At 48.1% G+C, this 24,605-nt stretch overlaps 2 protein-coding genes across 2 annotated transcripts; one reads left to right on the top strand and one right to left on the bottom strand.

Moving 5' to 3' along the window:
* On the top strand, positions 1 to 11,409 carry PBK (PDZ binding kinase). The gene is made up of 8 exons (XM_056114036.1): positions 1 to 24; positions 2,145 to 2,221; positions 3,847 to 3,952; positions 4,303 to 4,451; positions 5,538 to 5,707; positions 7,621 to 7,750; positions 10,218 to 10,394; positions 10,824 to 11,409. Exons 2-8 carry the CDS (start codon positions 2,164 to 2,166, stop codon positions 11,021 to 11,023), a joined length of 990 nt encoding a protein of 329 aa, XP_055970011.1. The 5' UTR covers positions 1 to 24; positions 2,145 to 2,163; the 3' UTR covers positions 11,024 to 11,409.
* A 3,024-nt stretch (positions 11,410 to 14,433) lies between these two features.
* ESCO2 (establishment of sister chromatid cohesion N-acetyltransferase 2) lies at positions 14,434 to 24,576 on the bottom strand. The gene is made up of 10 exons (XM_056113897.1): positions 24,404 to 24,576; positions 22,365 to 23,170; positions 20,913 to 20,984; positions 20,316 to 20,373; positions 18,990 to 19,110; positions 18,089 to 18,220; positions 16,865 to 16,954; positions 15,990 to 16,133; positions 15,158 to 15,324; positions 14,434 to 14,585 (listed from the first exon to the last, which is right to left on the bottom strand). Exons 1-10 carry the CDS (start codon positions 24,574 to 24,576, stop codon positions 14,453 to 14,455), a joined length of 1,896 nt encoding a protein of 631 aa, XP_055969872.1. The 3' UTR covers positions 14,434 to 14,452.
* Between the last annotated feature and the right edge of the window lie 29 nt (positions 24,577 to 24,605).

Raw genomic sequence — 24,605 nt, 5'->3', positions numbered from 1 at the left:
GGCAGAGGCAGCGGCTGCAGCGCGGTGAGCGGTCTCGGGGTGCGGGGGGCAGGGGCGCCAGCCCGGGGGTTCCCGCCCCGGATCCGAGGCCGGGGACAGCCCCTTCCCAGGGTCCCGCGCGCTCGGGCCCTGCGCTGCAGCCGGGCCGAGATCCCCAGGCTTTGGGGGGGGGGGGGGCGCGTGGGGGCAGGCGGGGCGTTTCCGCCGCCTTGGAGAGCCCCCCCCCCGGCTGAGCCTGGACAGGCCGCCCCGACACCCCCAAATCCTCCTGCACGACTGGTTCCCCCCACCCGGTCCGATTTCGCTTCCCCCCCCCCCCCTCCCGTTGCTCATTTTCTCCTCGGCCCGCTTCATAAGCTAGCCGTGCACTTTTTCTTTGCTTTTTCGGTGCATGTTTTCAGATCCGTTTGGGGTGTGACTTGGGACTCGGCGGGCCGCACCCGGCTCGCTGCGTCGCCTGGGCTCGGACCCGGACCCGCCGCGCGCCAACCTGGGTGTTCGCGGTTGCGGGCTTTTACGCTGTGTTGCGTTTCTGATCCGAGTCGCCCGCCTTTCCCCAGGGGTCCCCCCACCCGCCCCCGCCGCACTTCTCCGTTCTGTTGGCCGGCTCTCAGGGCTGGTCTGCAGTGGGATTGGCTAATTCTTTGCTTTGTTTATTATTTTTTTTAAAAAAAAAAACGCTCCACCTAGGTGGGCGAGCCACCACCAGTATTTGGGGTTTGTCATTTCCCTTCTGACACTGCTTTTGGCGTTCCTTCCAGTTCTATCCAAGTTGCAGCCAAGGGCTAGATTTCATCTTTTGTTTTGTTTTGTTTGGGGGCCACACCCAGCGGAGCTCTGAGCTTTCTCCTGGCTCCAGCTCTGTGCTCACTCCTGGTGGGCTCAGGGGATCATAAGGGGGTGGGGGAGCCGAGCCGGGGATGGAACCTGGCTTAGGGCTCTTCTGCCTCTCCCACGCCAAGATTACATCATTTCTGATTGCTGCCTTGTATTTCCGTGAGTGGATAGACAACGGTTTCTCCTTCATCTACCGTGGATCTGTTCACTTTCACAGCATCTTAAATGTTACCAACTAATTTGGGGGGGATCGGGGTGAGGGCTTTCCATTTTGTGATGCTCAGGGCTGTCTCCTGGCCCTGCTCAGGCATCACTCCTGATGGTGCTTGGGGGACCGTATGTGGTGCCAGGGATTGAACCCTGGTACTCAGGGCGAGAAACTAACTACCCTCCCCCCCCTTTCCCCTTTTGGTTTTTGGGCCACACCTGACAGTGCTCAGGACTTACTCCTGGCTCTGCACTCAGGAATCACTCCTGGCAGTCAGAGGACTATATGGGATGCCGGGGCTCAGACCCGGGTTTGCCACATGCAAGACAAACATCCTGCCAAGCAGCAACCCTTGTACAAGCTCTCAGACCCCTTTGGTCCCTCTTCACATGAACCCGCGTGTACTTCTGAGTACCAAGTACCCCAGAGTAGGAAAAGGCAAGAATGGGACTAATTTGGCAGTGGTTTCCCTGCACCCCAGACTTGGCTGCCTCTCCTGCACCCACCTTTTGTCCTGCACTTTCATTCCTTTGTTCTTCTCATCTCCCTTCCAGGCCCCAAGGCTCTCACCTCTGTGTCTGTGCTGAAGTTCAAACATCTGTTGCTTCCCTTTCACTAGCCACCTCGCTCATTTTTTTTTTTTTATTTGGGTCACACCTGGTGGTGATGCACAGGGATTACTCCTGGCTCTGCCCTCAGGAATCACTCCTGGCGGTGCTCAGGGAACCATATGGGATGCTGGGAATTGAACCCAGGTCAGCCACGTGCAAGGCAAAAGCCCTACCTGCTGTGCTATCTCTCCAGCCCCCCACCTCGCTCATTTCCACCTGGGTCCCTAAGTCCCCACAGCCAGCTCTTTCTCCTCCTGGTTGGCTCTGGTTAGGTCACTGTGCCTCTCCGGGCATCTATTTCCTCACTGTAAGGAAAATGGGGCCAACTCTTCATTGGGGTTCTTTTCATCCTCAAGTTTCGTTTGCTTTTCATCCTCAACTTTTATGTTTCTGAGAAAGTGGTAGTGTCACAGGGTCTCCTGCCCACCCCGTAAGTTAGTTGTATTCTGTATAACGGCAGTGTAACGTTCCATTTGCTTTCATCATAGGATCTAGAGTGATATTACCATGGAAGAAATCAATAATTTCAAGACACCGAACAAAGTTTCTGAAAAAAAGAAATGTGGTAAGAAAACAGACAGACTAAATAGAACGGAGATGAGGGGGTGGGGCACGGAAGTGACACGAACAGTGTTGGGGGGTGCTGGGCACTCTGGAAGTGGAAGCACAGTAACTTTATACCCTAAAAACATGATCACGGGGGCTGGAGTGGTAACACAGCGGGTAGGGCATTTGCCTTGCACGTGGCTGACCTGGGTTCAATTCCCAGCATCCCATATGGTCCCCCAAGCACCGTCAGGAGTAATTCCTGAGTGCATGAGCCAGGAGTAACCCCTGTGCATTGCGGGGTGTGACCCAAAGAGCCAAAAAAAAAATCATTATTATAACTCTCTCAACTACTATATATATATAGTATATATATTACATATACTATATGTGTATAAATAATATATATATATATCAGGAGGCAGAGCCTGGTAAGCTACCCGTGATGTATTCGACATGCCAAACACAGTAACAAGTCTCACAATGGAGACGTTACTGGGCCCACTACAGCAAATTGATGAACAACGGGAGGACAGTGCAGTGCAGTTATTAGAATTAAAAATGTTTTTGTGTTGTAGTTAAAACCCTAGTGTCTGTTAGGAGTAATTTGGATATCAGCATTATAATATTGAGCTTAAATAAACCGCACCTGACAGTCGGGGACTAATTCTAGCAGATTTGAAGGTTCTCCCTGGTTCGGAGTGGTCTTTGGATCATTAGAGAATTACTCTCCCTTCCCCGCTCTCTGCCTGTGTTCCTCTTGTGCATGAGTGATTTAGGGATTGCCTCGGATACTGGTGGAGAGAAATGAAGACAGTCGCATTTCCCCCTTGTCTTGGTTGTATTTCTCTCCTCTCTTTGCCGCGCTAACTTCCTGTTTTGACCAGCAGAGGTGTGCCTGTGACCTTGCCCCGCACTGCTGTCTGCTTAGCAGCTGAGCCTGGTCTCTTGGCTCTGCTCCTGCTTTCTCCAGCTGCTCCCTGGGGGTTGGGGAAGGGGGCGACATTGGGGCCACGAAGGGGTGCGTTTCCTTCCCTCTCCCCTCAGCGCACCCCTGCTTTGCCAGTTGAGACAGCACGGCAAGGGAGCTGTTCCACGTTTCCCGGTGCTCTGAGGGAGGTGGCTGTCCTGGAGCAGGTGTTACCTTGTTAGTCTGACCCAACTGTGCCCCTGGTGAGGCAGATTTGGGCCTTTGGGGGTGCTGGAGCCCCAACGCACGGCCTTCGTACTTGCGGGCTGCCTGTCTGTGCTGTCTCTGAGCACTTGGGGGTCACGGGCATCTGCAGACTTCCATTTTTTTTTGTTTTGGGGCCATACCTGGCCTTGTGCTCAGTAATCACTCCCAGTGGGCTCAGGGGACCCGATGGGGTGCTGAGGAGTGCACTGGTGGGGGGCCAGGCCAGCCTTAGCTGCTGTACTGTCTCTGTGGGCCCCAAAGAGACTGCTGCATCTGCTCCTTTCATAGCCCTTTGGAAAGGTCTCAGTCCTGCGGGTTGCTGATGTGGGCTCCGTTGCATTGCGCCGTCAGATTACTCTTGGAAAAGACTCAGCTTCCTGTGCCGTCACCATTGTATCCTAGGACTGATAAGAGGCCTTTGCATCCTCTTCAGGTACTAATCTTCCACTTCTTTCTCTGGCCTTCAGGGGTAAGTTCCACTCCAACTTCGAATCCCTGTGTGGACATCCCTGCTTCCCCTTTCATGCAGAAGCTCGGCTTTGGGACTGGGGTGAGCGTCTACCTGATGAAAAGGTGAGGGAGATTTCAGAGTCACCTTCTCCCAGGGAACCAGAAAGTACTGGGGAATAGGAAAGTTCAGACACGCACATAATGGAGTGTGTCCCGGAACCCGCCTGACTCCTCACGCCCAGTCCTAGAATCTTCTGGAACACTGCTGGCGCTCTCAAGGTCTGTCCCTGCATCTGTCCCATCACCCCCAAGCAAAGGGGGTGGAGACGTCAGTCGTTGAAGATATTGTACATAATGAGAACATGATGACTTACTATTTAGTCCCCTTCAAAATGTAGCAGCCCTTGGTGGCCACTTGCCATGCATTATGGGTATTCATCTTCCTCCGTATATTTTTATTCCTGCTTTTAAAGATCTCCAAGGGGTTTGTCTCATTCTCCCTGGGCTGTGAAGAAAATTAAACCTCAGTGCGATTGTGATGGTCACTATGAAAATGTGTATCAAAAGAGACTGATTGACGAAGCCAAGATTTTGAAAGACCTTCATCACCCTAACATTGTAGGTAAGTTTAAATCAGGGCTGCCCCCCAAATCCATCTTTAAACAGACAAGCAGAAAGCACTCGGAGTCCCCGTTTGGTACCCAAAGTAACTGCCACTCCTGCTGGCTGGCCACCTCTGTCTTGTCTTGCCCTGGCCGCAGCTCGAGAGTGAGCGGGAGAGACATCTCTTTCCGGAAGTCGCCCGGGTACGTCTGAAGGGCTTGGCTCTAAGAATGTTCAGCTTCTGAATGATCTGCATTCCCGAACTGCTTATCCCCTCCTATAGTGCACCCTGTGCTGCTTTCTCGTCTCTTTCTCCTCCTCCAACATGTGTTTCTCCAGTTACTCTTTGTCCAGTTCTGATGGGCTCGCATCCTCCTTGGCCCTGGCCTCCACCTTGTTGGCTCTGGGCTCTTCATCCTCAAAGGAGCACCCGCAGGCGTGGAAATGCTCCCCCTCTCCCTGCCCATCCTCCTGCCCAGGGACCCTGGGGCACCAGCACCCTCTGCTTCCAGGGGCTCGGGGCCTTGCAGTTCTCTGCCTTCTCCCAATGCTTAGTCGGCCAGGGCGGGGTGGCGGGGCAAGGAGGGGACGTTCTAGCTCCCCTCATCTTCACTGTCCAGCCTCTGGAAGTACATTTCTGCCCACTCAGGTGCCCTTCCATTGGCACCGATCCCTTATTTTCATTTTTCATTATTTTATTTTGTTTGATTTTTTTTTTTTTTTGGGTCACACCTGGCGTTCAGGGTTACTCCTGTTTCTGCATTAAGGAATCACTCTGCCAGTGTGACCAGACCGTATGGGTTGGCTGCGTGCAAGGCAAGCGCCCCTTCTCTTTGGTATTCTCCCTTGGGCTGCATCTTATTTTCATTTCTAATGCCAGGAGGGCGACGGTCAGGTTTTTCGGGTACACGGTTAAAGACTCTTCCCGTCTGTGCTGCCGCTGCGTGCAGAGGTCCTCACCTGGGCCCGCTGACTTGGCTCTGCAGAGTTCAGCTGTCCATCGGGGTTTGGTTGTTTGATCGTGGACTCCGTGGTGGTCACGTTCATGGAAGTGGCGAGTCCCCACTGCTGTCCCCATCCCATGAGAAAATGTCTGTTCTCTTAGGTTACCGGGCATTCACCAAGGCCAGCGACGGGAGCCTGTGCCTGGCCATGGAGTTCGGAGGGGAGAAGTCGCTGCACGACTTGATAGAGGAGCGGTACGGCGACAGCCGAGCGCCTTTCCCAGCAGCCGTCATCCTGAAGGTGGCCGTGAACATGGCCAGAGGCTTAAAGGTAATGACGGTGTTCACTCTCACTGGCTTGTCCTGTCACACAGGGTGGGGGACTCCCCGCTGCGCAGTTCAGCTCAGGAGACTAACTGGGGACGCCACCGTATTGACTGAAGCCTCCACATCACCTGAAAACCCCAAGACGGGGGCTCGAGCCATAGCACAGTGGGGAGGGCTCTTGTCCTGCATGCGGACGATCCTGGCTTGATCCCTGGCATTCGCTCTGGTCCCCTGTGCTCACCAGGGCTGATCCCTGAGCCTCAAGCCAGGAGTAAGCTCTGAGCACCACCAGGTGTGGCCCAAAACCCAAAACAACAAAACCAAAAAAATTTCAAGGCAGGTCGTTCTGCTTATTAAGATCACAGTTAAATTTTATTTCAAAGATGAATGAATGCATTTAATCCGTTTTGCAGTTATTCCTGGGCAAGGTGGCATAGCCAAGCCCCTGATGGTGCGGATAATCCTCTTACGATTGCTCTGTGAGGTGTTCTGTTTTGAATACAAACACCAGAGTTGAAGTATGGGCACAATTTAAGAAATAAATTCTGTATCCAAGGACCCGGAGCGATAGTACAGTGGGTAGGGCACTTGCCTTGCATGTGGCCAACCTGAGTTCGATCCCTGGCACCACGAGCCCTCCAGGAGTGATCCCCGAGTGTAGAGCCAGGAGTAAGCCCTGAGCACTGCTGGGTATGGGGGCCAGGGAATGTTCTGTATCCTAAATGACTTAGAACACAGTGATGAGGGAATTGTTATAGTGTTTAGCAAATGTGAAACAGCCACTTTATTATAATTGTAAACTATGATATCTCAATACAAAGTACATTCAGAAAGAGGTAAGGGCCAGGAGGGCTCTAGGGCTAAGGCTCGTGTAGGAGCCCAGGGTCAGCCCCTGTACCGCGTGGCCCCCTGAGCACCACCAGGTGTGGCCCAAAAACCAAAAGAAGGGAAGTAATGATCATTCCAGAAAACTGTGACTCCAAAGCAGGATGCTATAGATGTCAGAGTTGCATGTTAAAAGCTCAGATAGGGGCTGGAGCAATGGTACAGCAGGGAGGGCGCTTGCTTCACACGGGCTGACCCGTATTCCGCACCCCATATGGTCCCCCAAGCACAGCCAGGAGAGATCTCTGAGCACTGCCAAGTGTGTTCCCCAAATCCCCCCAAATAAAAGTTGAAATATAGAGGGCCAGAGAGATAGATAGTACAGGGCTTAAGGCCTTGCACATGGCCAACCCTAGGTTCAATCCTGGCACCGGTACGGTCCCCCATCTGCACTGGCAGGAGTGATCCCTCAGCTCAGAGCCAGGAGTAAGCTCTGAGCACTGCTAGATGTGGCCCCGAAACAAACAAAAAGTCAACAAAATAACAAAAAAATAAGGACTCTTATGTTATATGTCATTTTCTCATCGCAAGATTCAAGTAACCTTGAAATGACAGGTATAAACTTACTGAAAAAAATTTTTGGTGGCGCAAGAAGGTTTTAACTTCTGTGGGAAGATGTGAGGGGTGAGAGGGGAACGCATGCGTTGGGGAGAGAAACAGCTTTTCCAGAGTGGGAACAGCCTAGGAACAGATGCGGCGGCGAGGCACGTGTCCAAGGGAGAGCTGGAGCTAGCTGGTAGGAGCTTGCGTTCTAGGAAGGAGCTTTGCAGAGGGTTTTTTTTTTTTCTTTTTGGCTCACACCCAGCGATGCACAGGGGTTACTCCTGGCTCTGCACTAAGGAATTACTCCTGGTGGTAGTCAGGGAATCATGCTTAGGGGATGCTGGGAATCGAGCCCGGATTGGCTGCATGCAAGGCAAATGCCCTACCCGCTGTGCTATTGCTCCAGCCCCTGCAGAGTTATTTTGTTGGAAAGCTGCTCCCGTGTGCTTTTCACCTTTGCTCTGATGGGTCATGTTTTCATGGTTTTAGTATTTGCACCAAGAGAAGAAGCTGCTCCACGGAGACATCAAGTCGTCCAACGTGGTGATCAAAGGTGACTTTGAGACCGTTAAGATCTGTGACGTTGGCGTCTCTCTGCCGTTAGATGAAAATATGACAGGTAAGTTGTCTTCTATATATTTTTTTTTTTTAACTGTGTTTACCCAATCCTAAATTTCTCCGAGCCAGAGAGATCGTCCAGAAGGGAAGGCATTTGCTGTGACTGTGGCTGTAGCCCTGGTTGTTTCTGACAACATGTATGGTGCCCTGTTGTCACTCCTGAGTGCCGCCAGGAGTGGGCATAGCCCCGGGAGCACTACCAGGAGTGGACATAGTCCTGGAGCACCACCACTCCTATTTAATTTGATCTGATTTTTTCTTTTCTTTTCTTTTTTACATACTTAAATAGAAAATAAGTCCACATTTTAAAAAAGAAAAGCGAAACCTGTAAAAACTATATGATGAGGGGCCAGAGCAATGAATATAGCATTTGCCATGCACACAGCTGGCCCAGGTTTGATCCCGGCATCCCATATGGCCCCCGAGCCTGCCAGGAGTAATTCCTGAATGCAGAACCAGGAGGAACCCTTGAGCATCACTGGGGATGCCCTCTCCCCATTATCACCCCTCCAAAAAGGGGGTGTATAATGAAAATGATCCAGGTCCAGATGGTGGCACATAGGCCTGGCCTCTGTGGGCCCTGGGCTCCTTCCCTGGCATGACATTGACCCGAGCTTCACAGGGTGTGACTGGGGCAGCAGTAATTGGTTGCCTCCTTCCCAGCTCTCTCTCAGCCTCCTGCCCCTTCTGTCCCCATACACAACTAACCTGGTTGTTAGCGGTAAATTTAGGGTCGAAGAGATGGGCAGCAGGGAGGGTGCTTGCCTTGCCTGTGTCCGGTCCGAGTTCAATTCCCAGAATCCCCTGTGCACCACCAGGAGTGATCCCTGAGAGCAGAGCCAGGAGTCAGCCCTGAGTATAGCTGGGTGTGGCCCCCAAATCAAGTAACAACTAGGACAAACAAAATGTTCTTTTGAAAAAATTAAAAATGGAAATTTAAACCGAAGATAACCAGAACTGTTTCTGCTGTGGGTGTTTTTAATAGAAAAGTCTTGATAAGCCTCCCCCAAGGCCTTTGTTTGAGCTTTAGCAGAGGGAAGATGGGGGAAGTGATAGCGCAGTGGAGGTGGCAGGAGGGAGGGCAGGGGCCGTGGCTTCTTTCTCTCTGGCTGTGAGTCGTCTTGGTGGGAGCCGGGGCCAGTATCCGAGCGAGTCTCTGCTTTGCCCGTATAAGTCAATCAGGTTGAAATGGTTCCCCGGGTATGTGAGGTCAAGAGAGGGTCGTGGATGCAGTCTGGGACATACCTACACCCTCACTGGTAGCTGAGTGAAAGTCTATGGGGAGAAGGAGGGAAAGGTCAAGATGAGCTGCCACTGTGTGATCCTGTAACCTTTGGGCTGAATGACTGCTGCAAGGTTGAAACTTGGGAAGCCGTGAGACTGGGGGACCCAGGGGAGCAGTGAAGGGGCCGAGAGCACCTGTCTTATCCGCTCATGAGTTCAAATCCCAGGCATCCTCATGCGCTGAGCATCATCCTGGTAGCTCAGCTGGCTGTGATCTCAGTGCTGCAAGTGACTTCCAGCCACACTGAAGCCGGGTGTGTTAGCACCACACAAAGGGATGTGGACCCTCTTCCACCCAGCCCCCCTCCCCTGTGAGTGACATGGGCAGAAAGTATGGCTTCTGGCAAGCATGAATGTGAGCACTGGAGTGGCTCTGTGTGCACACCACAGCCATCACCTGAGCTCCAGAGCCCTGGGAGCACATACACAAGCACCATAGCCCAAGGAGTGCAGAGATGGGGTGGTGGTGCAGGCAATGCCCCCCACTCCCACCCTGCTGGAACTGGTCTCTGAGAGTGTGGCCCCCAAACAAACAAAAGGAACACAGACCCCTGAGAACCATAGCCATGTGTGTGAGCACCCATAACTTTGTAAATCATGATTCTTTAGATTGAAAAAAATCAAATATATTAAAGAGGCCTGAGAGTCTCAGAACTCTCTATTGTGCACTAAACATTACTAAAACACCTAAGTAGGAAATAAGTAAATGGAGAGAGAAGATCGTTGTGGATTAGCGACTTCCCACTGTTATCTGTGCATTCTTCCTGAAGTGGCCAGAGAGTGACTGAGTCCCCCTCAGTGCTCTGGCTGGTGTGGCCTGGAACACAGGAAGTGGGAGAGCGGGTCCAGGCTCGGACTGGAGCCTGTCTTCTTCCTGGACTGGAAACATGCCAACCTGGAAACAGCCTGGTGGCAGCGGCCAGTGAGGAAGGAGGCCACAGGGAAGCACCTGCTCCAGGGCGCAGTGTTGGCAGAAGCCTTTCCACTCAGTAGCACCCTGTCCTTTCTCCTCCCGCCACTGGGCAGGGCACTGGCTCTCTCCCCTTGCCAAGAGCCTGGCTTTTTGCATCTAAGTTCCTGTTTGCCACTGTGCTCGTTAACCTGGCTTTGCTCCTGGGTGGCTGGGCTTTGCCCGGCATTTGTAAGCTTGCCCTGACGCCTGTCCTGTGTTTGACTTGTCCCAGTGACCGACCCCAATGCCTGCTACATTGGCACCGAGCCATGGAAGCCCAAGGAGGCTCTGGAGGAGGACGGCGTCATCACCGACAAGGCGGACATCTTTGCCTTTGGCCTCACTCTGTGGGAGATGATGACCCTGTCCATTCCACACGTGAACCTCCCCGGCGATGACGATGATGAAGGTACACCCGCCTCCCTCTGGCGTGACATTTGTGGGCACTCGATTCCTATGTTCGGCTCATTTTCCCACGAAAAGTGTTTCTAAGTCATTAGGTTTAGTAGCACCCGATAGTCATATAGATGCCTTGGCACCAGTTGGCACCAGCTCAGGTCACTCTAATGCAAATTGGGCCAGAGGCGGGCAGGGGCTGAGGAGACCCAGAGGAGTAAAAAAGTTACCTGTAGCAAGTTCTCAAGGGATTGTGTGGCGACTGCATACCCCAGGACCATCCATGTCCCCTTAACTATCAGATTCTGTAAAAAATTCTGGAGAACCCCTGTGTACACTCGCAGGCCGTGCCCTGGAGTGTGAGTTGTGGGTCTGGGTGGGCGTTTCAGCCTCTCTGGCCGTGTTGGGGAAGACCCTCCATGTCCTATTCCTCCCTGAGCAGACGCAACCTTCAACGAGAGCGACTTTGACGATGAAGCTTATTACGCGGCTCTGGGAACACGACCCCCGGTCAATATGGATGAACTCGACGGCTCGTACCAGAAAGTCATTGAACTCTTCTCTGTATGCACAAATGAGGAGCCCCGGGACCGGCCTTCTGCTGCCCAGATCGTGGATGTGCTGGACACAGATGTGCTGTGAGGCTCGCCTGTCACCAGCAGCATGAGCAGCTGGAGCGTGTCAAGGTGCAGTAGCTCTAGGACCTTGGCACCTCGTTAACGTTTGAGTAGTTACTTCTCATGTCAAGGTTTTTCTGGTTAGGCTTAAAGCTTTCAGGTGTAGCGGGTTTCCTGTAAAGTTTAAGAAATAGTACTCAAGTATTTTAACTTCTTCACTAAACTGAGAACTAATTATGTTATAAACTGACATTTATTTGGATTGGTCATTTATTAATGATCTTGAAGATTCTGTATTTTAATGGCTGTTGAAATCAGCCTGAGACATAAACCTCTGCTGGACCTTCTCAGCTGCCCTGCTTAAATACGGTCACTAGAAGGGGAGCGAAGACTATGGCTCAAATCTATTTTCTGTACTGAGAATGGCTTTTTCTTTTTAATATACTAATCTGTATCTTAAGTCTTTCACAATAAAATAATAAAATGTAAAAATCGATTTGCACGAGTGGGCCCAGTAACGTCTCCATTGTGACACTTGTTACTGTGTTTGGCATATCGAATACGTCACGGGTAGCTTGCCAGGCTCTGCTGTGAGGGCAAGATACTCTCAGTAGCTTGCCGGGCTCTCCGAGAGGGGCGGAGGAATCGAACTCGGGTTGGCCATATTGGCTGCGTGCAAGGCAAATGCCCTACTGCTGTGCTATCACTCCAGCCCAAAGTGTAAAAATAATGAAACTAATAGGATGGCCCCGAATAAAGGATAGTTATTGGAGGTATTTACACATTTTTCCTTTACATTCTCTTTGATACAGCTGTCACACATTTTGAGCAAATGCATAGGTTTCTCTCTTCCCTGACTTTGTAGTAATGTATAAAATGAGGGCAGTTTGCATCAGTGGTGCTCATTGTCACAACCTGGGTGGTTCTGAATCGTGCTTGTGAATGGAATGGGGATGCCCAGACTTAATTTGCCGGCGGGAAGGGGTTGGATGCTCAGGCTTATTCATGGCTCTGTGCTCAGGAATCATATGTAGTGCCAGAGGTCAAATACAAGTCATCTATGTGGAAGGCAAACCCCGTCATGACTAGAAACACAGGTCCAGGGACCAGTTAGTGGGCTTGTTGTGCATGTGCAGGTGGCCTGGATTTGATCCAGGCTCTGCAGCTTACCCCAACCACAGCTGAATGACCCCCGACCAAATGAAGATGCACAGCCTCAGAGTGTTAGGCACGTGGCAATCAACCCAAATCCAGAAAGCAGTATACAGCAAAGTGCTCCAGGGCCAGAGCTGACCTTCAGGGTAAGGCACTTGTCTTCATGGGATTGAACTTGAGTTCCATCCGAGATACTGAACGGTCTGAGGATCATGGTGCAACCCTGGAGGGCCACGAGTACCACTGGGTGTAGCCCAGCACATATCCCCCCAGACAAAAAAAAATCAAGGTTCAGGTTGAAGATGCAAGGTAGGAACATGCTGAACCCACACCCTCCCACAGACGACAGCTACCAAATGTGTATGTGGAATAATTGCAACTAAAAATTTTAAAATAGTTGAACTCCTACATATTAGGGGAAATGAGGAAAATTCCACATAAAAGCAGGAAGGAGAGGCTGACATGATTTCAGCTATAAATCCCAAACTCCTACCAGGTCAATCTCATGAAAGGTTTGAACTCACCTGCTAAGACTAGTTCCCCAGATTTCTAGCACCAGTGGAGCTCACATCCATGTAAACCCCCAAGAGAAGCCCCCTTTAAGGCTTCAACCAGCCCCAGGGCCCAAAGCAACATTCAACTCTAAGAAAATAAACATAGAATTTTAATCCATCATAAAAGCATTGAACACATAAAATATTTCTTAAATAAAACATTTAAGGTATTTAAAATCAGCAGTGCAGAAAATAGCATTAAAATGTCTGCATAATTACATTTTAACACTTCTACATTCTTTTTGGAACCAGTTTTTAAACACAGGACCACATTAAATCACAGGCAAATCAAAGAATGCAGATGACTAGGCTTAATGGTTTCAACCAGGGACTGTTTCCCAGAAAGCAGTTCAATGGCTCCAATCAAAACAATCTTAACAATTTTTACAATTTTTTCAAGGTACCTTAAATCACACTAAAAAAATGTGTGCACTTGTGGGTGTATTTACATAATGTCATTTCCTTCTGACCCCCACCAGCCTAGATGTACTTGTCTACTAACTTTAGTTCTGTGACTATACATGCCGTCAGCACTTTGCCAGATGTTTCAGAATTAGCAAGATTTTTGTTATTTGCCCAGTGATTCTCAGGGGACCGTGTGGTGCTGGGGATGGAACTGGGACCTCCAGCATGCCAAGCATGTGCTCCAGCCCTTGAGTCATCTCCCTGGCACATTTTGTTGAATTTTAATTAAATCTGGTGAACAGGAAGGCTTGATTATTTTTTTTAAATAAAGATTTAAACATTAAGCTCATTCCTTGCCCTCCTTTATAAATTCAAGTTTCTAAATGTAACCAAGCTGAATTATTGCAAATTATCTATAAAGTAAGAATTTTTACCAATAGACTCCACCATTTTTCTTTCTCTTGAGAGGACCACACCAGGTAATGCTCAGGGGACCTTACAGTGCCAAGGGCTGAATACGGGCCTCCTGCTTGCCAACTACACTCCTGTCTGTTGCGTTCTTGCCAGTCCCCATGAATTTTCTTGGAAAACTGGGCATGGAAAATATTTACCTGGGTAAAAATTTTGTTTGCTTCTGATTGTACATAACCTTAATCCAAAGTGTGCATATAAAAGATAAATGATATTTCTATGGAATATTGCCTTACTTTGTCACTCTCCTTAAATAAGTAGCAAGTTTTTTTTCCAGTTAGAGCTAGTTTCATAGTTAACAGTGTAAGAGGGCTGTAGTCTTGCATGCAATTATCCAAGATCTGTCCACCTTCTGAAACCCCAAGTAATTTAACATCATCTCAATTTTTCAATACAATAAGGAACAAAACAAAAGCAAGTACGCTGGCATATACATATTGTTTTGGAGCCACACCATTGGCGTTTGGGGGATCACGGGCAGTGCCGGTGATTGAACCTTAGCCTCCTGCATGTAGCGAATGTGCTCCTTTCTAGTTTTTGGGCCACTTGGCAATGCTCAGGGCTTACTCCTGGCTCTGTCCTCCAAGACCACTCCTCGTGGGATTTGAGATTGTATGTGGTGCCAACAGTCAAACCTGGGTTGGTTGCATGCAAGGCAAGCACCCTTTCTGCTATATTTGTCTCACTACTTTTGCATACAATGTCTCTAAGGGGGTATTTGAGCTCAACTGTCCAGTAACTTGTTTACTAGTGGAAATCGACTTATTTTTCCCCTTGCAATGCTGGGGATTAAACCCAGGACTTTGCACATTTGTAAGCAAAGGGTTCTGCCTTGGAGCCACATCCCCAGTCCACCAGTGGAAATTGCTTTAATTATTAAAATTATACACAAGGAAATTAGGGGTGTTGCAGTACTTGGTTGCAAATAATTTCCCATCTTGTGTCGGGTCAGAAAATGCTATTTCATTAGTGCTGAGAAAACAGCCGAACGTGAAACAATTCCTGAAAAAGAGATAAGACAAGTGAACCATGAAACCAACCTAAAATTCTGATTGGACTTTAGCATAACTTATTTTACTTTTGTTTTGGGACCGTACATAGCTCAGGGGCTATTCCTGGCTCTGTGCTTGGGAGTTGCTCAGGCAGGGCTGAGGGACCTTGTAGTTAATGGGGATCAGACGGGCCTGCTGCATCAAAGCATGTGGCCAGCTCTCCAGCACCTCCCCATTTTTTGGGGGGCGGTGCTAGGGATTGAACCCCAGTCTCCGACTTGAGAAGCAAATGCTCTATTGCCAGGCCAGCCACATTTGTGACTAGCACAATTTATTTTAAGCAATCTAATTATGAAACTTCAATATCCTTAATTAAAAAAATCTCCTGACTAGCATTCCTTGCTAATGACATTTTTACTGTCGACATTTGCCTTGGCCTTAGTCTTTTGATAGAATTAATTATATCTGTTTATATATATAAAACTACATAGAGAACAATTATTCTCTATGGATTATGAGCCTGGAGAGTTCCAGGAGCACTGGTATGTGTTAAGAATATTTTTATTCTATTTCATTTCTTACCTGAGAGTATCTACCAGCCGCCTTGCAATGCGCTTTCTTCTTTGCAGTCTGAAGACCCAAATTCTACTTATGCCACAGACTGCCGGTTCTGGTACATCAGAACACTGCCAAGCCCTCTGACAGTCTTGAGAGCCTGGGCTCGTGGGTTCAGACAGGACACGGAAGGCCTGCAATGACACACAGAAGTAGTTACACTGGAGTAAGAGGTGAGTTCCCACATATTTTTTTAAAAAACCACTGCATGGTAAGAGCACCAGCAGTATGGGATAAAACCAAAAATAGGAGAAATGATTCCTGGAGGCCAGAGCAAATAATACAGTAGGTAGGATGCTTGCCTTGCACGTGGTCAACCTGGGTTCTATCTGCAGCACCCCATATGGTCCCTCAAGCCCACCAAGAGTAAGCCTTGAGCACAGCTGAATGTGCCCCCTCCCCATGGGAAAAAAAAATTAGCAAAACCAAATCTGGTAACACTAAAAATTACTTGCATTCCAACAGTGAAATGTGTTTGGTACTTAACATTCACAAGGGGATTGGAAGACAGAGCGAACCCTGGTGTCCTGCAAGCATCTTCCCTGTGACTGTAGTTCCAGCCCCAGAAGCAGAGTCTAGCTCTATGAGGATCCATGACACAACCACAGTCTAACTTGAGGGCTACAGCGTGACCACAGCCCTCCTATGCTGCCTTTTAGCTTGCCCCCACCTTTCCTCCCACCAATCCATAGCCCTGAATCTCCATTCTTTCAGTGTCATTACTTGGACGCTGTCCTGTAAGTGGAGTCTTACAGGAACCTTTCCTTGCTAATTAATTAGACCCCGAGCCAAACCAGACCTGTGTGATGGGCTCCGCGATCAAACACCCGACCACTTTCTTCTCATCCGAGACGTAGAGGAGGGTTTTGGTTTTGTTTGGTTGTTTGGGAACAACTTGATGGAAGCCCAGTTCACTATCAACAAGTTCTTGAACATCTTCTACCTAGTGAAGGTCAAAAAACAAAGGTAGTAAACTTGTTTTAAAAAACTTAACAAAGGCCGGAACAATAGTACAGCAGGTAGGGTGGCCATGGTCCACCCAGGTTTGACCCCTGGTATCCCACATGGTCCCCATAGCACTGCCAGGAGTGATTCTTGAGTGCGGAGCCAGGAGTAAGGGAGCCCTGAGCACTGCCGGATGTGGTCCAACAGCAGATGGGATTCACAGAGAAAGTGGGTGGGGAAGAGTCAGTCTGAGCAGCAGCAGGGAAAGCACAGCCACTGGGTATGGAGCTGCCCTACTGTCCCCGGGCAAACCAGCAACTGTGTTTGGGGCTCAGCCAGTGGTGCCAGAGATAAACCCCAAGGCTGCGTGCAAAAGCATGTGCTCCAACCCCAAGTCATCACCCATCCCTCTTCACACTTGATCAAAACCAAACAACTCAGGGTCACCCATCTCCCAGCTGGAAAGATGACTAACTTAGCTTTCACGAGCTGGAAGATGAAAATAAGCCAGCTACAGAGCCTTGCCTGCTTTCTTTCAGGGTCAGCCCGTGCTCCGGTCGGGCCCTCTAGTTGTGGATGAACTACTTGAAAAATTTTTTTTTTGGTGGTGGGGTCGGGTGCTACACCTGTGTGTGGCTGAGCCCCAGGCTCTGAAACTGCTCTAAGTTCCCAGTGGGTAACTGTGGGGCACTCGGAGCAGAGGAGGGTCTCTGAGCTAATATGACTCACCTTTCTAAGGGCATAACTTGGGTCACGTGGGAGCACCAGAATTATCTTCCCGTCCCAAAACTCAGCCACAACGCGTTCCTTCTTCCAGCCCTGCCAGAGGAAAAAACAGTCACAGCTTTTCACTTGAAAGGAGCAAAAATGAAAGCCACTGCACAGCTGACCAATGAGGCCACGGGGAGAAAATCCAGTTGAAGGACTGTAGGAAGGGAACAGGGTGTTGCAGCCCTCACCCCGTCACAAGGCTGCCTCCTTGCAGGAGGAGGCAGTGAGAAAGGCCTTCGTGGGACAAGGACGAATGAACGATGGGGCACCTCAGCACAGCCCACTGGGCTGGAGACACACACACTAGCCTTCTCGCAGCAGATCCGCTCAGACCACATCAGTACATTTCCACTGCCTCAAAGGAGACTCCAGGACTTTTCAGAGCAGAGTGCCTCCCCCACCCCCCACCCAATGGTTACCTTCACCCACTCTTCCCCTGCACTGGGCTGTGAGGAATCTACAGAGGGAACCAGAACTTTCCCGGGGGCCATTCTGCTCCCACTGTGTTTGGTTTGCTCATAAGACAAGGGGGCAGGGATTGGGGGCATAATCTGTTTTGCCGGAGCTTCTTTTCATTCTTTTTCTCTTTTGTTGGCGGAAGTATGGTTTAAGCTATACCTGACAGTGCTCAGGAAACCATGTTCAGTGCTGGGAATTGAACAGGGACAGCCGCATGCAAGGCATATGCTCTGCTTTGCAGGGCTCTCCATCTGCCCCACACTTAGTAATGGAAATTTTTGTTTGGTTATTTAGGGACCACACCCACTGGTGTTAGGGGGCTTGTGAGAAGGAGTACTGTCACCTGAGCCAAGTGGACACTGTGCTCCATATCTTTTGTTTCCCATACCAGTACTATGCTGTCGAAGAGAAAGGACAACAGGGGGGGTACAGCTAATCTGGGTTTCATCCCTGGCACCCCATAGGGTCCCCAAGCTCCTGCCAGGAATGAGTCCTGAGTACAGAACCAGGAATAAGCTCTGAGCACAGCTAGGTGTGACATTTTAGTTATAAAAATACAGAAAGTATTTATATAACTATAAATTTGACACAGCTTTTTTGCCTTATTTATTTTGGGGGGCCACATGTAGCAGTGGGTTCGAATTTGGGTCTCAGCACATGCAAAGCACATACTTCCCTGGCTCCCGAGCCATTCCCCAGGCCGGAAGATCATCTTTGACTCACTGTAAACTTGACTCCATCCAGGAACCTGTGGTGGTACTGAGCATGCTGCAGCTCGTCTTCGGGATTGGACGCTGTATAGATCATGCCACAAGCCTTACACACGGTGGTCCCAAAATGTTTCTGGCCCGCGTCCTGTAGCGGGGACAAAGAAAGCCTTCTGAACACTCCAGAGAGTGCATTAAGCTTATATAAGCACTTTTGAATTTGAACTTTTCCCTTGTTTCTGTGATGGCACAAGCAAAAACTAAATAAAAATCTGGTCACCATAGTAAACTCATTGTATTGTATTTTTTTTCCAAAAGTGGTTAGGAATAGTAAACCTCTCTGCCCCCAAGGCATAATTAAAACATGTAATATTGAATCCAAGTTTCAGCCAAAGCACAGATATGTTCATAAGTACAGAGAGCCAAGAATATTCAACGATATGGCTACTAACTCCTATTTTATCTCATAAGTTATTGCTCTGAACAGACCAGGCCTTGAATAGTCAAATACATGGGAAGGTGAGCATTTTCAGGAACGCATTCAATTATAGCCTTGCAGGACACACACACAAGCCATTATCAGTATCCTACCTACTAGTACTGTGAAAATTGTCAGTTCACTGTCTATTTGAGGGATTTAAAATACTGCCACTGGTGCCGGAGTGATAGTACAGTGGGTAAGGCACTTTTCTTGCATGTGGCCGACCTGGGGTAGATCCCTGGCATCCCATATGGTCCCCTGAGCACTGGCTGCGTGCGACCCAAAAAAGAAAGAAAAAAAAGTGCTACCATTACAACAAAACCAGCATTTAAACAATCAGGTATCCTGAACCCATGTAACCATGCTAAGACAATAGTGTGACTTCTTGTCTATAGGTGAGTCACAGGTAGAAGAGCTTTGTTTTAAGGTAACTCACAATTATGAGCTGGTCCTTCACTTCTTTATTCGTATCTTTGTTATTAGTACTTTTCTGGGTACTGATCTGTTTCAAGATGTTAGTAGATATGGATCCCACAGATTGTTCTTCAACTATTGGTCTTGAAATAGAAAGTGAACAAATATAAGTATGAGGAATTACGAGAACATATAACATTTACAGAACACATGTCAATTCTTAATGCTTTTTAGAAAGATAATTTAATGGGCTGAAAAGAGTGGAGGAGGGAAGGCATTTATTTTTCTTGCAATGCAGCTGACCCTTGTTTCATCCCTGACACCCCATGTGGTCCCCAGAACATTGCCAGATCACTCCTGAGCAAAGACAGGAATAACTCCTGAGCACAGCTGGGTCTAACCCCCAAAACAATCCAACTTGATGAAGAGGGATAAGAACAAGGAGAAAGCAGAGGGCCAGTGATTTACTCACGGGACAAGGTCTAGCACAGAAAAGCAGAAGTGAGACAAATCCTATCTCCTGACTGAGTCCAAGGATCTTATCCATATTGAATGTGTACATTCAGGATGTCTTCATGAATTGGGATCGATATTAAATGAATTTTTTGGCTTTATCAAATTTAGCATGTGTTATATTGCAGCAAATAGGTGGATTCTAATCATGAATCTTACAGATACACAGGACTTCAGCCACCAGCAGATTAAGAGTCAACTTTCACCTGCACACACCAGAACAGAGCTAACAAATTTGCATGCTTGAGGATGCAAACAATGACTATCAAGCGGGGAGGGCAAAGTAGCCTAAGGCATTTACATTCAAACAAGAGTCTAGTTGTCTTAAGTATAGCTACCTCAGCAGAAAATGGAGGGCTCTGTCTTTGGTTGTTTTGGGGCCACACCCAGCTCAAGGATCACTTCAGGCAGGGTTTTGGGTCCGTAAACCTTGCTGGGAATCAAACCCATGTCAGCCACAAGCAAGGCAAGCACCCTATCTATCCACTAACTCTCCAGCCTGGAAAAGAGTTTAATAATAGTATCTACCTTCTAGGTTGTTACAATGATTAAGTGATGTAATGGGTATAATGGATTCAATCAGCCATTGAATAATTGGAATTCAACTTATATCTAATTCTTATTTTGGGCCAAGTACTATGACTTGAGCTTGGGAGGATCCTTCTCTTTTCTCAAATTCTTAAGAAGTTTCTCTGAGAGTGTCTGATTTCACCTTGTATTCTCACAATTCTCTTATGGGGAAGGAAAAAAGTGCTACACATTAAATAGCATATCAAGAAAAAGATGGGGGACCCCTCCTTAAGTGAATCGAATATGAAAGCGAAAGCAACCCTACCTTTTTGGATGGGTTGAGGACATGCCGAAGATCGGGTAGACAGTGGGCTCAGAAGAAACTAGGGAGAGAAACAGGAACAATGATTTATATTGTGAAATAAATGAAAAACTTCTTAAGTCACAGGAGTTTTCTAAAATTCTCTTTCAATTATTTTCTGTTTTGTTTAGAGCCACACCTGGCTGTGTCCTGGCTTGGTGATTGGGATCATACTGGGGCCTCCTACATGCAAAGCATGCAGTTCGGCTTTTGTGTGCACTCCCTCCTGCCCAGGTCACAGCTTTTAAAGGTTAATAACAAGGGCTGACTCCAGGCTCTGTGTTCAAGGCAAGCATGCTGCCTGTGGTACTATCGTTCTAGCTGCTCATGTTCTCTTAAACACGTATTTCCTTTCCTTCTCCATGGTAATAAGCAAGCTTTGTTCAGTAAAATCTATCTTACTTCACTAGATCTGTAAATAAATGCACTGCAGGGACAGACTAAGAGGCACACAATGTTGGAACTCCGGCTCCAAATACTACTGCATAGGATTTCCCACTGACAAGCATAATGAACTATTATTACAAGTAAATAAACTCATTGGGGTATTTTTTTTCTTACCTGGTTTATTCTTACTGACAGAATCTTCTGAAGAAAAACACTTTTCATCAGATTTACATTCCTTTGAAGGTACTGCATCTGAAAAATCCTGAACACAATAGTGAAACAAAAGTTTTTAATTTAGCGAACAAATCCTAATAGATTTGTCTCTAAAGCAAAATATTTGGCTTATTGTGAAACACATCTCATGACATTAGTCATTTGGTTTTGCAGGCCATATCTAGCAACTTAGGGGTCGCTCCTGATGGTGCTCAGGAGCCAAGGACTGAAGTTGGCCTTCTACATGCAAATGATGTGCTTCAGTCCTTTGAGCTAACTCCCATGAAAACATACTATATATGAAAAACCAAAACTCAACAATATGCTTGATAGCACTCACCTGCAAGTAGGGGGATGATTTTATACACTGAATTCTCTCAGTTTTGCACAAAAAAACTAGTATTTCACATAATGTCTTGAAATAAAAACCCATACACTCACATCCTGAAAACCTACTCCTTGACTTCTACTTTTTTTTTTTTAAACTTTCTAAAAACACTCACGGTCACGGTCCTCCCGTTGTTCATCGATTTGCTCAAGCGGGCCCAGTAACGTCTCCATTGGAGACTTTGTTCTTACTGTGTTTGGCATATCGAATACGTCACGGGGAGCTTGCCAGGCTCTGCCCTGCGGGTGAGATACTCTCAGTAGCTTGCCGGGCTCTCTGAGAGGGGCGGAGGAACCGAACTTGGGTCGGCCATGTTGGCTGCGTGCAAGGCAAACGCCCTACCCGCTGTGCTACCGCTCCAGCCCTCTAAAAACACTACCATATAAAAATTATTGAACTTCCCTGAACTTTAGTCCTGGGGAATTTAGAGAACTAGCTTCCTTTCTCTTTTGTAATGCCACACCCAGCGATGCTCAGGGGACCACCCTGGCATGGCAGGGATTAAACCTAGGTTGACTACAAGCAAGGCAAGAGTTCTACCTGCTGTACTATCTCCCTTTCAAGAACTATCTTCCTTAATGACAAAAAAATGTTGGTAGGCTTCCTTAAGCCCAAAATGGGCAAGAATCTCCATCTTCCCACAAGTAGTCCTCCAGACTGTAAAGAAAATAATTTTGTTCAACTATGTTAATTAAGTAAAGTTGAAATTTGGGGACCCGGATGACAGTACAGCAAATAGGGTGCTTTCCCTGCAGGCAGCTGACCTAGGTTAAATCCCAGGTACCAAGTATGGTCCCTGAGCACTGCCAAGAGTAAGCCCTGAGAGCCTGTAGGTGTGGCCAAAAATAAAAAAAAAAAAAAGAGACGGGACTGGAGTGATAGCACAGAGGGTAGGGCATTTGCCCTGCATGCAGCAGACCCAGCACCCCATATGGTCCCCTGAGTACCACCAGGGGTAATTCCTGAGTGCAGAGCCAGGAGTAACCCGAGCATCGGGGGAGAAAAAAAAAGCGACATTTCGTTACGTAGCCCACTTGTTACCTTTATTACTGTCTCTTTATTTTCATTTTTTGCATCCAGCAGCTCCATGTTCAGTTCCTTCAAGCACCCAAATTTTCTCTCACTGACAGTCCTTACATCAGAATCTCCAATCATTTTTGACTTATTTGGGGTAAGTTCGGTTTTATTTTCCAAGGGCAAATTGCTATGGGAGGATTTTTTTCTTTTAACAAAAAATGCAGCCCCACCCTGGAGTGTGACTTGTGGCTTGACCTTTTGACTTAGAACTCGAGGAGGAGCACTCAGACTGCTTCCAACTGAGTAACAATTTTCTTCCTCCACCAGCCGCTTATAGGCCACTCGATTTGGCTTGGGATTTTTTGAGTTCTTTGATACAGGCTTCATGCATTTATAATGTGGTTGATATTTAGCAGTTAAACTCTTCTGTGTTTTTTTGTTCCTTTTCTTGGAGCAGGCTGCTTTTCTCTGTACTTTTTCTGTCAAATTGGGTAAAGATTCATCTTTCTTATTTAGAGACGTTACAAACTCTCTCAACAGCTTTCTCTCTAGTGGGTTGAGGTACCACTTATCTTTGTTGTAAAAGGATCCGGACGACACAGCTGACTTAAATGGTGATATCTGACCGGCAGAGGACAATTGTCCGTTTTCTTTCACTGTCTTGAGTGGGCTTGAAATGAAATAACCTTGTTGCGAGCAATGCACGTCTTCTTCATTTTTCTCACTGCTCTGGCAAATGTTCTTTTTGTTAGATGATGGAAATAAGCTTTCAGTTGGGTCCAAAGCTAATGTCTTTGATTGATTATCCAATAGGCTAGGAAAGGAAACAAAGTCCGTATTTAGGTATCATTGTTTTCATTCAATTTTTCTGTCAACCTACTGCTACAAGTAACTCTACCTCTCCCTCATATTCAAAACAATAATTCCTCTCGACCAAACAGCCATCTACCCATAATATCTATTTGCTATAACAGAATTTTCAAATTTTGTCTTTACTAAAGGAAGCACTCAGATAATTTCTAAAAGGCCCCCCAAAGTTTATGAGGAGATACACATCGTGACGTGTCTGTTTAAAGAACTCTAAGTCACATACTAAGAACAGCCCTGTACTTTGTTATTTGGGAACAAGTCCTCATGGGGCTGCTTCCTTCCTTCTCATATAGGACATATAGTACTACAGACCACAGGACTGCTCAGAGGATCAGCGGCTCATGCAAACATGTCAACTGCTTAAATATCCACAAGTGAGAGAAGGAGCTAGGTCACAGAACTGACAAACATTAAACTCATGGAGAACAGTGAGCTCTCTCTGAGTGCCCCGAAAGTCTTCCATGTTTCCCAGACCAGAATGAGAATATAAAATATTACCATAGCCACAAGGAGTGTGCAGATAGAAGAATGGAAGCTCTCAGAGACTGGAGAGATAAAATAGAGCAGGTGTTTTTGGTTTGCTTTTGGGGCCACACCTGGCCGTGCTCAGAGGTTACTGGTGGCTCTGCTGGGCTTTGGCAGCGTGCAAGGCAAACGCCTTCCCGGCTCCAGCCCCCAGAAGGCGGCTTTTTATTTTCTGTTTTGTTTTGGGGGTGACGCCAGTGGTGCTTAAGGTTTACTCATGGCGGGCTTGGAGGACCCGCTGGGATGCACGTGCTCGGAGCATGCAAGGCAAGCGCCCTACCAGCCCTACTGTGTTTTCAGGTGGTTTTTTTTCTTTCTGGGGAAGGGCACTCACTCATCACAACTCCGAGTCTTCCTTTTCCTTGGAGTAAACGCTGACATCTTCTTAACTGAATTCCTGCAAGACAGGACAGCAACAGTGAATGGGTATATAAAAAATATATATATGGCACCACCACCACCAACACAGAAAAAAAATCACTTTTAAAAAAGCCTGAAAAATGATCCCGGGCATCCCCATAAGGTCCGGAGAACCCCCCCCCCCGCCCCCCCACCAGGAGTGACCCCTGAGCGCAGTCGGGTGTGATGCAAAAAAAACCAAACAAACCCGAAGCTCACCGGAGAGCTGGGGCGGGCTTAGGCTTCGACCCGCGAACGGTTCCTCCTCAGAGAACCGAACACCCGGTCCTGCTCGGTTAGCAGGAGGACGCCAAGGCGCGTCAGGAGGGAGCCGGGGCGCGTCAGGGGGACCTCGAGTTGCACCCGAGGGACCCCGGGACGCGTCAAGGGGACGCCGGGTTGCCGGAGGAGGACCTCGGGTTGCATCGGGGGTCCCCGGAGCGCGTCAGGGGGAA

Source organism: Sorex fumeus, unplaced genomic scaffold (genome assembly GCF_029834395.1).
Source record: "Sorex fumeus unplaced genomic scaffold, SorFum_2.1 ptg000024l, whole genome shotgun sequence".
In the NCBI taxonomy this organism is placed as follows: Eukaryota; Metazoa; Chordata; class Mammalia; order Eulipotyphla; family Soricidae; genus Sorex; species Sorex fumeus.
The sequence above is the reverse complement of the archived record's forward strand: the minus strand, read 5'-3'. Positions and strand labels throughout refer to the sequence as shown.

Coding starts and splice junctions, on each gene's coding strand:
- PBK (XM_056114036.1), top strand. CDS start 2,164: ATGGAAGAAATCAATAATTTCAAGACACCGAACAAAGTTTCTGAAAAA. Junction 2,222..3,846: donor TTCTGAAAAAAAGAAATGTG/GTAAGAAAACAG, acceptor TCTGGCCTTCAG/GGGTAAGTTCCACTCCAACT. Junction 5,708..7,620: donor ACATGGCCAGAGGCTTAAAG/GTAATGACGGTG, acceptor TCATGGTTTTAG/TATTTGCACCAAGAGAAGAA.
- ESCO2 (XM_056113897.1), bottom strand. CDS start 24,576: ATGCAACCCGAGGTCCTCCTCCGGCAACCCGGCGTCCCCTTGACGCGT. Junction 20,374..20,912: donor TGTCAGTAAGAATAAACCAG/GTAAGAAAAAAA, acceptor TTCTCTCCCTAG/TTTCTTCTGAGCCCACTGTC. Junction 14,586..15,157: donor CGGCTGGTAGATACTCTCAG/GTAAGAAATGAA, acceptor TCTCTTTTTCAG/GAATTGTTTCACGTTCGGCT.